Source organism: Abramis brama (assembly GCF_963993115.1).
Source record: "Abramis brama genome assembly, chromosome: 7".
In the NCBI taxonomy this organism is placed as follows: domain Eukaryota; kingdom Metazoa; phylum Chordata; class Actinopteri; order Cypriniformes; family Leuciscidae; genus Abramis; species Abramis brama.
The window spans coordinates 21,645,408-21,661,654 of NC_139969.1; the positions used below are offsets into that span (position 1 = coordinate 21,645,408).

The window sequence follows — 16,247 nt, forward strand, 5'->3', positions numbered from 1 at the left end:
TGGCCGTCACAGCAGTCTCGTAAAACAGGTGCAGGCAGTTGCCCCTGCGGCTGTCTGGAAGCACTGCACTATCCATCGCCAGGCTTTAGCAACAAAAAGGATGCCCCAAGAATTGCGTGCCATTCTTAATGAGGCTGTCAAAATTATGAACCTAATTAAATCACGTGTCTTAAATGCCCGTCTGTTCTCAATCCTCTGCAATGAGATGGGCGCTCTCTTCCAGCAGCTGCTCCTGCACGCCGAGGTCAGGTGGCTCTCTCGGGGCAAAGTCCTCATCAGGCTGTGCGATTTGCGCAAAGAAGTCCTCCTCTTCCGCACCGGGATTAACTCCCCACTGGCAAAACATCTGGCTGATATAAACTGACTTGCTATGTTGGCCTATCTCTCCAACATCTTCGATAGGATCAACTCCCTCAACATCTCTCTCCAGGGCAAAGAGTGCCACGTCTTTTCGGCACACGACCAAGTGTCTGGGTTCCGCAAAAAGCTGGACTTGTGGTGTGCTCGTGTTGAACGAGGTTCGGTGGAAATGTTCCCAACCCTGGGGGATGTTGCGGAGAAGACAGGGCTCTGACTCTGTCCAACCGGTCATCACTGCGCATTTGAATGGGTTACGTGACCAGTTTTGCGAGAATTTTGGAGAGGACACAATGGGAAATCAGTGGGTGAGAAATTCTCTTTCCCCGCCACACCCCGTGATGGATTGAGCCTGCAGGAGGAGGATATTCACGTAGTGTAAACGTGCTGCGCTGTTACACTACGTGAATTCATTCAGGCCCACACAGAGGAAAATGAATAGTTCAAAAGTCGTTATTTTTGTTGGTTTTTGCGCACAAAAAGTATTATCCTCGCTTGATAAACTTGTGGTTGAGCCACTGTAGTCACTCTGACTATTTTAACGATGTCTTTAATAACTTTTCTGGGCCGGCAAGTTTCGATCCCTTAGAAGCCTATGGAGGAGTGATCCAGCTCTCAGATTTCATCAAAAATATCTTAATTTGTGTCCCAAAGATGAACGAAAGCCTTACAGGGTTGGAACAACATGAGGGTGAGTAATTACTGACAGAATTTTCATTTTTGGGTGAACTATCCCTTTAAGTCCCAGACACACTGCGCCGATTTCAGCCGTCGGGTGTCGTCGGCGGTAGCTTTGGCGCCGATTACACATGTTAAGCATGTTTTGTTGACTTGTGGTTAGGCCTACTGATGTTCAGTGATTTTAAAAGTAGCCTCAATTAGGTCTGCATGAAGTTGGAAATTATTTGCTGTTGCAAAGAATCGTTTATGAATGCACTTTTAAAAAAGTTGTCTTCAGTGTCTTAAAATACAATATTAAAAAATATTTACATTTTATCAGTTGTTATTGAAACTCATCTTTGCCTGGAACACACAAAAGATGGCATTTACTGCAGAGGCATGTGTGGGTTAGGGCAGGCGGACGGGATTTTGGGGAAGGGGGGGCTCGGCTGTCCTTACCTACTCTAAGGTGAGGCTCACTTTCACCCAATTTGAAAACCCCTGACATAAACTAAATTATGCTTTTGCCCATTCTTCATTACAGTTTTATGATACGTTCGCATATTCTTTGTAATTGCATGGAAAAGAACAACCAATACATTATTCAAAGTGTATCAAATATTGCATTAAGCAGGAAAGTCATATGGGTTTTGGGGCTACATGAGGGTGAATAAATGATGACAAAATTTTCATTTTTGTGGCGAACTATCCCTTTCAAATCCTGCTTTTCATTGACGCATATCTGAGAGCCTGCCCTTTAGATTCAGAGGTAATTGAGGTCGGTGGTAGTGCGCATGAAAACAGAAGCTGTGCGGCACATGAATCTTGGAATTTTGCAGAACATTCTCAGTCGTATCATCTTCTTTCCATCTAATAGGGCATTCCTCAGTGATCTCATCAAATTGAGAAGCAGAGCATATGTGGCTTTTGAGATGATTAGCCCGCCAAGCATTTCATTAACCCGACCTAAGTGATTAAAAGGGGCAGATGCATTGATCCCCTTTGTGGTTCATGTATTATTACTTGGAAACCATCTTCATGCAAGAACTCCCTCTCCTTCATGTGAGGATTTGCAGTCACTGACCTTTGCAGATCTGGAGGTGTTGAGAACGGCCAGAGCGTTCATGCAGAACACTGGCACGAGACGAGAGACGCGGTCTAGTCATGCCTGCTGCTCTGTTTCCCCAACCTTTCATACCCCAATCTCTCACGTCCTTGGTTCTTGTGAGATCACAGAGAGGTGAGGTGCTTCGTTCTAATAAATCGCATAGAGAAAAAAAGGAATCTGCTCTGTGCCACATTATGCAGCCTTATGCAAGCATAAACCAAAAGCAGAACAATAATTTGCTTTGACAGAACTTGACATACAGTCTGTAAGCCTGTTTCATATGTTACTGAGAAGCTAATGAGTGGTATAAGAGGACTGAAAAGAGCACATAATAATAGATGCTGTCTGCTTTAATGCTTTTCAGGTGTGTTCAGCATCTAGCTTTCACAGAGAGGCTGGAGTCTAGCTGTCAATATAAAGATAGCCGGAGAGCTATAGATTTTATGACAAGCATCAGTCTCCCAGTCTTGAATAATAGTGGGACCGGAAAGCTTAAATTTTTTGGAAATATTTTCAAATGTTACATTATCTGATTCTAAGAACATGCTGAATCCCAGAGGAGAATGCCGACTGTTTCTTTCCATACATGACTGCTTCATAAACATATAGGCTGTGAAAAAAAAGCATAATATAACTACCAATACTCTATCAATATATGTATAAATACATTTACATTTTATTACTCCCATTTGAAATTAGGTGCCTGTGTTTCAAATACTTTCACTATTATGATTATTATTATTATTATTATAATTACATATCATTTATATTGCTCGCATTGTATTCAAATGTACCTATGTGTTTAAAATACCAACAACAACAATAATAATACATGTAAATTATATTACTTATCATATTCAAATTGATTACAAATTGTTACATGACCATAGAATGTAAACTATCCTACTATGTAAACGGAATGGACAACTCCACAAAATATGAATCAAGCAATGCTATCTCATGCTTTTAGGTCAGCAAATTTAATAAAGTTGGACTGCTACAGCTGATTACATTTCTTATTAATGATGATTAAGCGCCAGATACATCACAAGGCTGGTATATCTGCCTCCGTATTGCTCCATCTTGATTTTCTTCTCCCACTAATGCTTTCTGAAATCAAATTAGGAACAACCTGATTAATCTTGCCCATTATTTCTGTTTCATAAATTCATGCACTTGGTAAAATCTGGAGTTGTCCCAAGAACCCATGGTGCTTCATTAATGAAAGTACAAAAATATAAAAATAGTTTTGGTAAAGTATTTCAGGAGCCTGAAGAATTAAATGAGTACAATGTGGTCACAGGGCCAAATTGAATGAATGAATACTTTATTTCAACCTGAACCTTCCAAAATGTTACAAATGAACAGATTCACCAATTTACCAAAGTAATTTCAATAATGGATTCTGTTCTAAAAAAGGAATCAATCATGTATTTTGCAACATCCACTTTTTATGATGGCACTGGACTGGAAGTGGGGCTCATAAAGATTTTGTTGGATCTCATCGAGTCATTTTTAAACACATAAACATCTTGAGAGCCTATCACCTCTCTTTCTCTATGCCCTGAGACCAGAGCAAGAACTCTGCAGAAAGCACTGAGCTGTTTTTCTATCACCACTCTTCTCCCCAAAGACCAAGTTCAAGTAGTACATTAAACAAGTCCTTCAAATTTTCACGAGTCAAATGTTTCCGTGTATTTTACTGCCCCAAGATGATCCATTTGTCTATTACATCCTTAAATATCATCAGTCTCTGCTGCACTATCACTAAATCATCTGAACTGCTTATTCAAAGGGAAATTTAAATGACTTGAATCAGGCTGGTGAATAACTTCCTCACCCAAATCTGGCATCATAGCCAAGTTTAACTGATGGCATGGAATCAGACACATAATGAGCCCCCGACCTTCATCCCGAAGCAAGATCAACAGACCTGAAATGTTTTAGAAAGACGGACTCTACTTTAACACCTTGTATTAAAGGAAAAGCTCAAAGATAAATCATTTTGTAATCATTTTCTTCTCATGTTCTTTCAAATCTTGACATTATTTCTAAGGAATAAACAATTACAGTAAATGGGTGGGCCTTTTAAGCTTCAAAAAGGATGCAAAAACACTCCGTTCATTGTACAGTAATTGCATGAAAAAAGCAACTAAGACATTCTTCCAAATAGGGCCTACGTTTATGTTACACTGAAGAAAGTATATTTATATTGCCCAAAATACACTACTGTTCAAAAAGTTTGAGCTTGGTAAGATTTTTTTAAATGTTTTTGAAAGTCTACTATGCTCACCATGGCTGAATTTATTTGAAAAAAATACAGTAAAACAGTAATATTGTGAAATATTATTATTATTTAAAACAACTGTTGGTTACACTTGATATTACATGTCCTTAACTACTATGTACCTACATAAAAAGGAATACGGTGGAATACAGGTAAGGTTAGCTACAGGTTTGGTGGTATGGGTAGGTTTAAGGGCTGGTTAAGAGGAAAGGGACGATCAACAGAGTAATTATAGATGTAATTACAGAGATTAATTACAGCTGTAATTACATGCAGGTATTTTTAAATATATAAGTACACTGTAAAAACATGTACTGTATGTACACAATAAGTGCATTATATCAAATTATTCATTTAAATGTTAGTACATAGTATTTAAAGACGCCTAATATAAAGTGGGACCCAACTGTTTTATATTTTAATATAATTTTAAATATAATTCATCCATGTGATGGAAAAGGGGAATTTTCAGTCTTCAGTGTCACATGATCCTTCAGAAATCATTCTAATATGCTCATTTGCTGCTCAAGAAATGTTTAATAGCAATGTTGAAACAGTTGTGCTGCTTTATATTTTTGTGGAAAATGTGATTTAAAAAAATCACAGTTCTTTAATGAATAGAAAGTTCAAAAGGACAGCTTTTATTTGAAATAAAATTATTTTGCAGCATTATTAATCTTTACTGACACTTTCGATCAATTTAATGCATCCTTGCTGAATAAAAATATTAATTTAAAAAAATAATAATCTTACTGATCCCAAACTTTTGCACATAGTGTATTTTAAAAACACATTTATCAAAAGTAAATTTGTAGAAATAAAAAAATCTAAAAGTTCAATTGGAAAATATATTTCATAAAGCTGTTTACAAAAATATATTTAATATAACTTTTTGCGGTATGATGGCAGAATGTTAAGTTTTAAGTGAAATACTCCTGTAATGAAAGACAAAAGAGGGAAGTCAAGAAGAAAGAGTGGATGACATTTCAGTGAAAAGGATTTGTGAAGTGCCTTACGCATGCTTGCTAAACAAGTGCACAGCAGGTTACAAGCATGCACAGACTTCCTAAAATAAGCACCTTAAAGTATATGAATAAATTTCGATGTTCCCTTTGATGTCACTGCACCTTTAGGGTAAACATTGTTTGCATATACCTCAGCAGAGTGTTTGTTATGCTTGGCATTGCCCACACCACGCCACAGTCTCCCAATCCTTTGGTGATTAGGCTGTTGATAAGGGCTGCTTAATGACTTCCTGCGTTTGTGTGAGACCTGAGAGGTGTAGATTTAAGCTCCTGACAGTGGTGAGGGATGGATGAAGAGATCGAGAGGAGCAATTCCTCAGCAGAGTGCTGCGTCAGGGGATTGCACTGCCAAGGACGGTCAAATGCTCAATAATAATACCAAGTCGTTGAGGTATAATGTCAAACTTACAATGTAAATCCAAAGGTTCGGTAACCTTTTTAATGGGTTTGGCTCATTTATGTCTTTTACGAAAAAGATAAATTTTTATAGATATATTTTTATATATCTCAGGAGATAAATAGAAATACTTTATGATCCCAGATGATAAATTCAATTAAACTTTTTTAGCAAGACAAAAATATATATATTTTTAGCAAGACTAATATATATATGCACATATAAAATAACTGTTATAATTTAATATATTTGAACATGTATTTCTGTGATGAGAAAGCTGAATTTTCAACAGCCATTACTTCAGTCTTAAGTGATTATTTTGCTGCCCAAGAAACATTTATTCTTATTATTAATGTTGAATAAAATTGTGCTTTTTAATATTTTTAGTCTATATATATATATATATACAGTATATATATATATATATTTAAATACTCATAGGGTTCCGCATTTTGGATGGGCTCAAACTGTCACAGAAAACAAATATTATTTTATATGTTCAGAAAGTGTGTATTATTATTATTATTTTTTTACTATGTATTGTTATCTCAATACATTCTTAATGAACTCTCATGGACAGCTCTGGCAGCGTGGCTCAATGTATGCAGCAGAAGACAGAATGTACAATGAGCGTTCTGAATTGTTTTTAATTTCAAGAAGAAAAACATCCTTTTGTGTACTTATAACAATACACTTGCATTACGAGTTAAACAATTGTTATCAGTAGAGAGAAATATACACATGTTGGCAGCGTTTTCAGGCAAGACAAGTTAATTAATAATACAGAGCAGCAGCGGAAGGAGGCAGGCAGTGTAATTTGGGTTTAATCTCTAATGTGAGGAAATGACATTCAAAGTTATTCTTACCTCAGTGTTTCCGTCCGCCTTCAACAGGAAGCTCAGGACTTACTGATATTAAGTCTTTCTTTTCTAAATGACTTAGAGCCTTGTGTTATTATTATCAAATATTGATGGACCATATTAAAACAAGAATATTGCTTAAAATAATACAATCTCTTAACAACCCTTCGGTTACAGGAAGCAGGAAGAGGAACTCCATAAGAGCAACATAGACGTCAGAGCAGCATGAAAGATTTTCCAGGCGTATTGATATGCTTGAGGAAAGATGTAACTTTCTTTTTTCTTTGATCCGAGAATAACTTCAGTGTTGACAAGCGGGTAATGGTTTTAGGTTTGACTATGACAAAATGAACTCACGTCTTGCTTTCATATCGTGCCATAGGCTTTGGCTTCGTATGAGTTCCCATAGCAAGGATTACTGTCTCAGTGGTTGACAGTAAAATATTTCAACCAGACTTACTGTATTGTCGACTACGGATACAAACCTGATACTAGGGAGCTATCGCAGAGAACCTGATGCAATTGTTTTGCGCCTGTCAAAGTGAACAGAAAACCAAACCTTCACGGTAAAAGCCTGGTAGGATCTTCTCTGATTACAATGCCTCTGTAGAAGACGTGAGAACAATGAATTGCAAACAAAACATTTTCCTTCAAATAAAAAATTATGACAATTTCCTTATCCACTCCCTGCTGGCAGAGATGTATAATATACATGTGAATGTTAAGCAGAAGAGGATATAGACCTGGAATAACTGTTTAGTTATCCATGGCAGATTCACAGCGGTTTGTTGTCTCGTGTGCTGAGCGAAACAAATCGCTTCATATTATGCAGTGGAGGATGACAGCGGTAAATCTGAGGCTTTGAGAGAATGATGAACACACATATAAATGCTCACAGACTCCACGGTGGAAGCTGCAAAGTGCATCCTGGGGGTCTGCCTCTAAACGCCCACGGTGCCCTCCATTAGCAATGAATCGTAGTTAGTGTTCATTAGGGCTCAGATGCCTCTTCACGGGTTGGTGGGAGCCACTAGTGTTGTTCATCGATCATGATGTGTTTGTGAGCTGGCAGCTACTGAGTCCTACCCTCTGCCCACTGTGAGTTGTAAATGTGAATCTGGGAAAATCAAAATGCCAAATTATTTCTTTACTAATCCTGGGTGCCAAGTAAAGGAAAAAAAAAAAGGTGACATGTTGTTAAAAGGTCAAATCTAAACAAAACATTTTGTTTTAGACCAGACAGGAGTGAAGGAGAAATCTTTGCAGAGGGTTGTTAATAGAGAAAGATTCAACCAGACGTGTAGTTACAACATCTAACAGCAGGGGCTTACTTGTTAACCAGCCAAATTGTACCCCTTTCATTACAACCACCTACTATATACTTCCTCAGCAAGTGATTTCCCAAACCTGTTCAGTGCAAATCCCGCTCTGCAGCCAGTTTCATTTAGAGTTAGGGTGTGGGTAGGGTTAGGGTTTAGTATTTGTATAGCATTTTGTAGGCATCATCACAATGATTGACATGACCAATGAAATCTTTAGAAACCGCGGGGTGGAGTTTGCGCTTAACTGATTTAGGGGAAAACAGTATCACACCCTCAGTCTCCAAGTAGGTATGGGTGCAGAAAGTGGGTCCAAAGTGGGGCGTGAACTCCAAAAGTGGGACCGACCTCCAAAAGGGGGCGGGGTATCCACATGCAAAGACTTGTGCCACTGGTTCTGGCTGGTTCTTACACCGTTTCTGTTTAATCTCAAATAAAAAGTTATTTTTACATGTGGGAAAGCTGTACTTTATTGATTTGTTCTAAGCGACGGGGGCATCCCGGGGCTCGAGATTTACAGGGTATAAGAGGGTAGTGACACTGGGTGCAACTAAAAGGGTCCCATTGTCTGATGAGGTTCGGTTGGGGAGTTACAGACGGGCCGGCTCAGCAATCTCATTCCATATGATCTTATTAACGGCTTATCTCCTGAACTGCCATTTTCTTTAGCACGCTATTACGCACAAATCCCACCCTGCAGTCAATTTCATTGGTTAAGGTTATGGTGTAGGGTAGGTTTAGGGGTTAGCACTTGTTGTAGCATTGTGTAGGAAATGAGAACTGGGATTGAGATGACCAATGAAATCTTGAGAATCAGGCTGGGCTGAAGGAGTTTACTATAGGAACAGTAGCTTCAGCGGCTTACCTAACGTGGACACATTGAGTGCATTTTTATGCATTAAGCTTAAACAGTTCACCTTTTTGCAAGCAGATTTTGTTCACATATATAACTTAGTTGTGTAATATTGTTTTTATTTACAGTAAACAATAGTAAAGTAGATACCTTACTTTTCACGCCATCTGTAAAATCCTCTGCAAACTCTGAAGACCATATTCCTGGTTCTTTGCTCATTTTGAGTTAGACTTGACCAAATTTAGTAATTTGTTAAACCAACGTTCGCACTGAAAGGATGTATCGTTGAGTTGTTGACATGGCTATTGGATCAGTCCAATTTGCTTATGCACTATTTAGAGCGATTTGAGAACCGATTCAACAGGTTCACTGAAAATCTGAAAGAATGACATCAGACATCGCTATCGTGTTTCTTCAGTTTTCTTCTTAATTTCTTCAGTTCGAATAAATGAGGAACGATTGTGTTTTTTAAGTAGTTGAGTAGAAGAAAGACATTATTATGCTTGTGTTTAGCCTAGTGAAGTTAAAGTTCCCCCGAATGAAAACTCTCATGAAACAAAGATCAGTGGGTTGGTGGTGACTCGACTGGATTAATCCAATTCGCGAATGAATCGTTCAGTGGTATTTGTGAACCGATTAACAGGTTCACCACACAAAAAAATCTGCTCAGGAATCTGATCTGATCAAATCTGTTCTTAAGAATGAATTGTTCACAAATCAAACGACACAAACATTTTGTTTTTAAATTAAATTCCCAAAAATTAAAATACTGTAGCTATTGTAACATTAAAAAATGGTTACACTTTGTTTTAAGGTGTCCATGTTACAGTGTAATAATAATTAACTACATGTACTTACTTTAGGGTTAAGATTGGGGTTTGGTTTAGGGTTAGCTGCATGTAATTATGCATAATTTACATGTAACGTGTAAGGACACTGTAAAATAAAGTGTTACCAAATTAATTAATAAATAAACAAACACACACATTAATGTCCACCATTGTTGCTTATAACCTATGGAATGTGTGTGCCAAAAGAGTCAGATAACATTTATAAAAAAGATTCAGATAACCTTCAGGAGGGAAGAGGTCAGACACAATAAGCAAATGCTAGTGCACCATCACTCAAAAAAGAGAATACATTTGAATATAATGAGAGGCAGAGCATGAAATTACACATTTATTTATAGAAGGACTTCTAGTGTCTAAATGCCATTTCATTTGAATAGAGGCTAAACTAATGTGTTCCACTACATAATATAAGATGAATTACCAGTAGCATACAGTAGATCAACGTTATGAGCGATGATTGTTTAATAAATCTCCTCAGTGACTGGTTATGCTGCTTTTGATATTGACACTTTATGGTTGACATTTTCTAGCGCACTTAGATGCTCTTGATGAAGATGGTGAACTTAAAGACTGCATCAGAGGTAAAAACCCATGTCATTGTCAAGTCAATAACAGCAGTTTTGATGGCCCCTAAAATCAATCAAGACTGAAGTGAAGACTAGTCCCTATATCTGCCAGAGGAATATTCACAAGCTGTTGATGTCTCTCAGCTGCTCACAACCCTGCTCTCCTTATGAAGGCATGATATGAGGGATGTAATTCAGTGATAGAGATAAAAGCCTTAATGATTTGATCACGTCTCCTCCTCAGGTGATATAAAGATGTCCGGGTCACCCTAAGTGCTTACACAGCACAACTCACTTACAGTATGCAATACATTTTGATCATCTTGCACTGTCAGACCAGTCTCAGGACCCATTTCATTAGCTTAATTTTCATATTCCAGTGCTGCCATGTTCCTGAAGCAAATGATGAATTGCCTGAGATCTTTGTGAGGTGATTCCTACAGCCCCTCGAGGATCGACTGAATGACAGATATAGCGGAACAAGAGCGTTTCTGACAGTTTATTACATCCGCAAGCAGGGGTCTAATAAGGTAAACAAAAGAAGTCCTACATATTCAGTGAACAGCCATGAATGCAGGAAATACCAGATGTTATCCACTTAATTCATTCCTGATTAGACAAAGAGTGGGAGGACTCCTGAAATGAATGTAAAACTGCTATTGTTATTCAGGTTATGCAACGTCTCCACAACAATGAGGCTGATCCGGCAGGAATGAAGTGTAAACTAAAGATTAGATTAGAACACGCTCAGAATATTTGGAAGAGGTCAACATAAACAAGCAGAGGTCAAGGTTTGACTGTCATTTAAGCATTTATCAGACTTTTAAAAGACACTTTTATTTATGTATACAAGGAAATTGTTTTCATTTTATCATGTTATTTTTCTGTATGCTTGATCAGTGGATTTTGGTTAATTTGCTGTTGTAGGCTGGCTCTGGAACTTTGAAATAACTAATAACTAATTTGACCTGGAACTACTTCATAGTTGTGCGTTTACTGAAAAAAAAAAAAAAAAAAAAAATAATATATATATATATATATATATATATATATATATATATATATATATATATATATATATATACTTTTAATACTATTATTAATAAAAAACTGTCTGGAGGTGACGTCAGACAAGTCCCCCTAGTGGATGAGTGAGAGACTAATTTCTCACCCTATGCAGACATACCTGTTGTCATGGTATAATCCGTTATTTGATGATGGATGATTGTTAAGTGGACTTTTTTTTAAGTATCAGCATGGCATATCACATTCTTTACAAAGAAGAAGCCCCAAGAGAATGTACTGCACATCACCAAATGTCACTCATAAAAGATTCAAGAATTGTTCCAGCAGCGCTAGTGTGGAGTGGAATTATATTTATAAAATACAGATCAAGAACCAGGCACGTTTCAAATACCTGCATCATGTTTCTTTTCTTTAACAAAAGCCCTTAGGCTTCAGAAAAACCAATTAAATTAGGGTGGTTCTACAAAGGGGAACCTATATTCTCTCTTTGTAGCAACCAAGGCACCAAGGTCACACATAGCATCATAACTTCATTCTTTTGGATTTATCTGCAGCTTTCAACTGTCAACATCCAAGCTGGCAGTGATATCCGAGTCAGCTCTTTGATTTGTGCTCCACCTGGAAAACAGGTCCTATCAAGTCAACTGGATAACTCGCCCTCCACAGACTGCATCCTTCGTCACAGGAATACTACTGTACTTCAAGGTTCAGTATTCGGACCCATATTTTTGACCATCTACACCAGAACACAGAACACTTTCCGATATTATTCTGATATATCTATATATTCTACATCTATGTTTCTTCATCTGGAATCTCAGACAGAATATCTGCATGCCTCTCTGATATATGAGTCTCTGGATGATTTACACAAGACTGAGCTCTGATTCCTTTATAGCCAGGATGTCCTTTATTTTTACGTCAGAGGTCACACAGTCAATGCAGCTATTTCAAAGCTCACCTACATTGACCACATTACAACAGCTGCCAGGTCCTACCACTTTATGCTCCATGATATAAGGAAATGAGGCCAACTGTAAACATTTCATGGCTACATTAACCAATAGCTATACATCAGTATTTCAAGTTGCTAACATAAAAATAGATATATCTTTTACATTTTAAATAGATCAATTTACATGTTAGATACACATATAGGCTAAATGTGTGTGGACATTTTTTATGTCAGTGTATCCCCCCTTTAGCTATATTTTAGAGACACACAGAAAAAGTCAAAACAGCGGATTGAAAAAGCATCTGTTTTTTATTCTTGTGAAAATGTTTTGTAAATGCATTTTAGATGAAATTCATATACCACAATTTAAAATATACATGTTATATATTTATTAGGCCTATCAATATATTTTTTTTTATACATTTTTTGTATATTTGAAAATAAATGTAAAACTGTTTAGCCATATGGGGTTAGGTATTCTCAAGTATCTTGGCAATTAACGTGATTTCTGCATTTTATTATTGAGCCACAGGGTTGCTAAATTATAATTTTGTTTCTCTTATTACTAAATGATGCACATGAATTGAGAATTCAACCGCCAGAGGGCAGCATATAACAAAAATCCAGCAATGATTGACTCAATCATAGGTGCTGCACTGTTATCAAAGCCATTTGAGCAAATATTACTCTGAGATAGGTAGTTACCGTACTTGGCGAACTTATGAGTGATTTCGTCAATTTTACACATTATATAAGCCTAAGCATTATTTAACATTACAGACTATGGACATGAAAGGAGAAAAGAGGAGAGTGAAAAACAAGTGATAAGGAGTAACCTTGGGAAGTGTCTCATGTGATTGGCTGAAAGTTCTTTTGTGTCTTTAGTTCCACTATAAAAGCTCTGCTAACGGTACTCTCATTGTAGTAGCTTGGAATAGTCTACTTAGCTCCATAGGGATCTACAACTCATCATGATTTTTACGCAATGGATTAACAAATCTGGATTTTACCACATATAAATTCCGAGAAAGTATCCTGTCTGGCTTTAGAATATCTGATTATCATCTATTTCAAGAGGACTTTTTCTTCTGTTGGACAAATTTTTGCGCACACTGAACACTATGGCAAATACTTGCGTACAGTTCACGGGTTTTGTGATGAGTTTTCTTGGTTGGATTGGGCTTATCATCGCCACTGCCACTAACGAATGGGTAGTTACTTGTAACTATAACATGAACACCTGTAAGAAGATGGATGAACTGGAGGCCAAAGGTTTGTGGGCAGACTGTGTGATCTCAACTGCCCTGTATCACTGCATCACACTCACGCAGATTCTCGAGTTACCAGGTACGTCTGAAATAATTCATTAATAGCCTAACAGTAATTACAACAGAATTTTTTTTCTCTTTTTTTCTGGTCGGAGTAAAGACCATTTGAAAACCAAAACCAATGAAAACCATTACAATTCAGTTTCCAATATTTAATACATAAGCAGCATACTATTTACGTTATTAAATAAAATGAAATATAGCTTATCAAATATGAAATTAATATGTAGGCTAATAGGCTATTTGATCATTTTAATAGGTTATATTATAATGTACGTAGGCCTATTGAATTTTAAATCGGATTATATTTTTAAATATAAAATTATATGTTCATATAGTAGCCAATGTAGCTATTAAAACTATAGTATTTTTTCATTAGCCTATCTATAAATTATATTTAGGCTAAATATTTTACATAGCCTATACAAAACAACTTTTTTTTCCTCCACTATTTTTTTTATAAATATATTTTAAAATATAAATCATTAAATTACAATATGATTCATTGAATTTTATTATTATCATGAATTCGAGAATTTAATTATTCTGTTCTTTTTTTAAGCGTACATCCAGACGTCTCGAGCGCTAATGGTCACAGCATCGATTCTCGGATTGCCTGCTGTATTGCTTGTGCTCATGTCCATGTCCTGTATTAACCTCGGAAGTGAACCAGAAAGCGCCAAGAACAAACGATCAGTGTTCGGTGGAATCCTAATACTGCTGACTGGTAAGCCTGTATTTGTATTTCTTAAATTAAGGTCATATTACACTGGAAAAAAAGTACAGGCAGATATAGGCCTACTGTTCCCATAGAATGCATAATTTCTAGTAATTGGACTTAGAAATAGATTGCTCACTCTTCCTTCCAGAGGACCCATTTTATCACCAACTCTAATCATTGGATGAGTTAAATAACTGTAAGAGTCAGTTGTTTAAGCCTTTGAGTGTATCTTATAGCTCTCACAGACATCAACATAGTGTCGCCCAGATCCGGCCCACATCTGGTACGCATGGAATCCACGTGTACCAGATGTGGCCCGGATCTGTGCCATTATTGTCTTAATGCAAAATATATATTTTTTTGCTAACAGTGTGTCTTTTCTTCCTCAGCTTTTTGTGGCATCGTCTCCACTGTGTGGTTTCCCATCGGGGCCCATCACGAGAAAGGTTTGATGTCCTTTGGCTTCTCCCTGTATTCAGGCTGGGTGGGAACTGCACTTTGTTTGCTAGGAGGCTGTATGATCACCTGCTGTTCAGTGGACACCCCTGCCACATACACTGACAACAACAGATTCTACTACTCCAAACAGGGCCCCGCCCATCCTGGCCCCCCCTCCACTAACCACGCCAAAAGTGCTCACGTGTGAGCTCCGGGATTCCTACTCTCTTTCTTCCCTTTCTCCACTGTTTCTTGTTTCAACTATGTCTGTTTACAGTGGTGACTCTTTGGATAGTTATCGTACAGCTGAACTCTAACCCTTTGACTCAGCAGCAGGGTTAGTCGACCAGAAGTAACTGCACTGAAGGATTTATTGTTCAAAGGGTCTTCAGTACAATGTGCCATTTTAAGTCCTATGTTTATAGTGGGATACTAACAGTATTACCAATGTTGTTTTTATTCTAAATCTTTCAGTTTATTTCAGTCTGTTTGTACAGCTATCTTTTCATTTTGATTTATTTCAGAATAGCCAAGCCAAATTGCACCAAAATTGGACCAAAGCAGTAACCATTTAGCAATATTATTTATTGTAATACTTGTATGCAGTTTTTATTATGTGTTTTTTTTTTGTAATAAACAATGTTTTCCATGTGAAAATGTCTGTGAAAGTGTTTTTTGATTTTAGGTTATGTCATTTCTATAAATAAAACCCTGCTGGTAAAATGAACCGAATTGCTTTCCGCAGGACTGTATATTGTCAAACACATGGCGTCTGCTGTCAGATGCCCAGGCAGGTGCAGTGCATCATCCTTAAACCTCTCATTCATTCTCACTAAAAGCACTCGAGACACACATACAGTTCAGGCGCCCAAGACATGTACGTGTATCGATTTCTCTTTCTCCATTACGACTGATGGGCAACCATGACTGGCAGATTAAAGGTTAATGGTCGCAATCAGCCATAAAGGAAGATTTATACTCTGGTTGCGATGAGTCTCCGTTTTTGTTTTCTGGTTGGGGTCCTTGAACTGAATGTTTCCTGTTACACATGTAGGCATACAGTCGAAAATGGCTGAATACTGAGGATACAAGCAACATGTGAATGTTTTTGTACATTATGTGAAAAAATTGAATCAAATTGAGCAAATTTTATCACTACAGTATGATTTATGAAGGGTGCATTTTAGATGTCAAATATTGCTTCTTATTTGTAGGTCTTAACCATTCAGTCTTTGGTAAGAGGTAGTTTGGGGTGGAGGAAATTCAATGGAAAATTGCATTGGTCTCTACAGTATTTTTCTCTTCCAAATATGGCTGCAAATGAAGACCTAAAAGCAGAGGGAGAGACAGAAAAAGCAGAAATTGACCTGAACTAGCAAGAAACAGGTAGTTGAAATGTCATGATGTTAATCCAGCCTTCATTCCTATGTTTATAACTTGGAGAAAAAAAGGTTTAGCATTTCCTTTTTAAAGGGTCATGAAACAAAAAATTGTAA

General features: G+C 37.2%; 1 protein-coding gene across 1 annotated transcript; it reads left to right on the forward strand.

The window, feature by feature from the left end:
- The first annotated feature begins 12,644 nt into the window (after positions 1-12,644).
- cldn11a (claudin 11a) lies at positions 12,645-15,478 on the forward strand. Its single transcript, XM_084118893.1, has 3 exons — positions 12,645-13,611; positions 14,155-14,319; positions 14,703-15,478. The coding sequence occupies exons 1-3, from the start codon at positions 13,386-13,388 to the stop codon at positions 14,957-14,959; spliced, it is 648 nt and encodes a 215-aa protein (XP_083975019.1). The 5' UTR covers positions 12,645-13,385; the 3' UTR covers positions 14,960-15,478.
- The last annotated feature ends 769 nt before the right edge of the window (positions 15,479-16,247 follow it).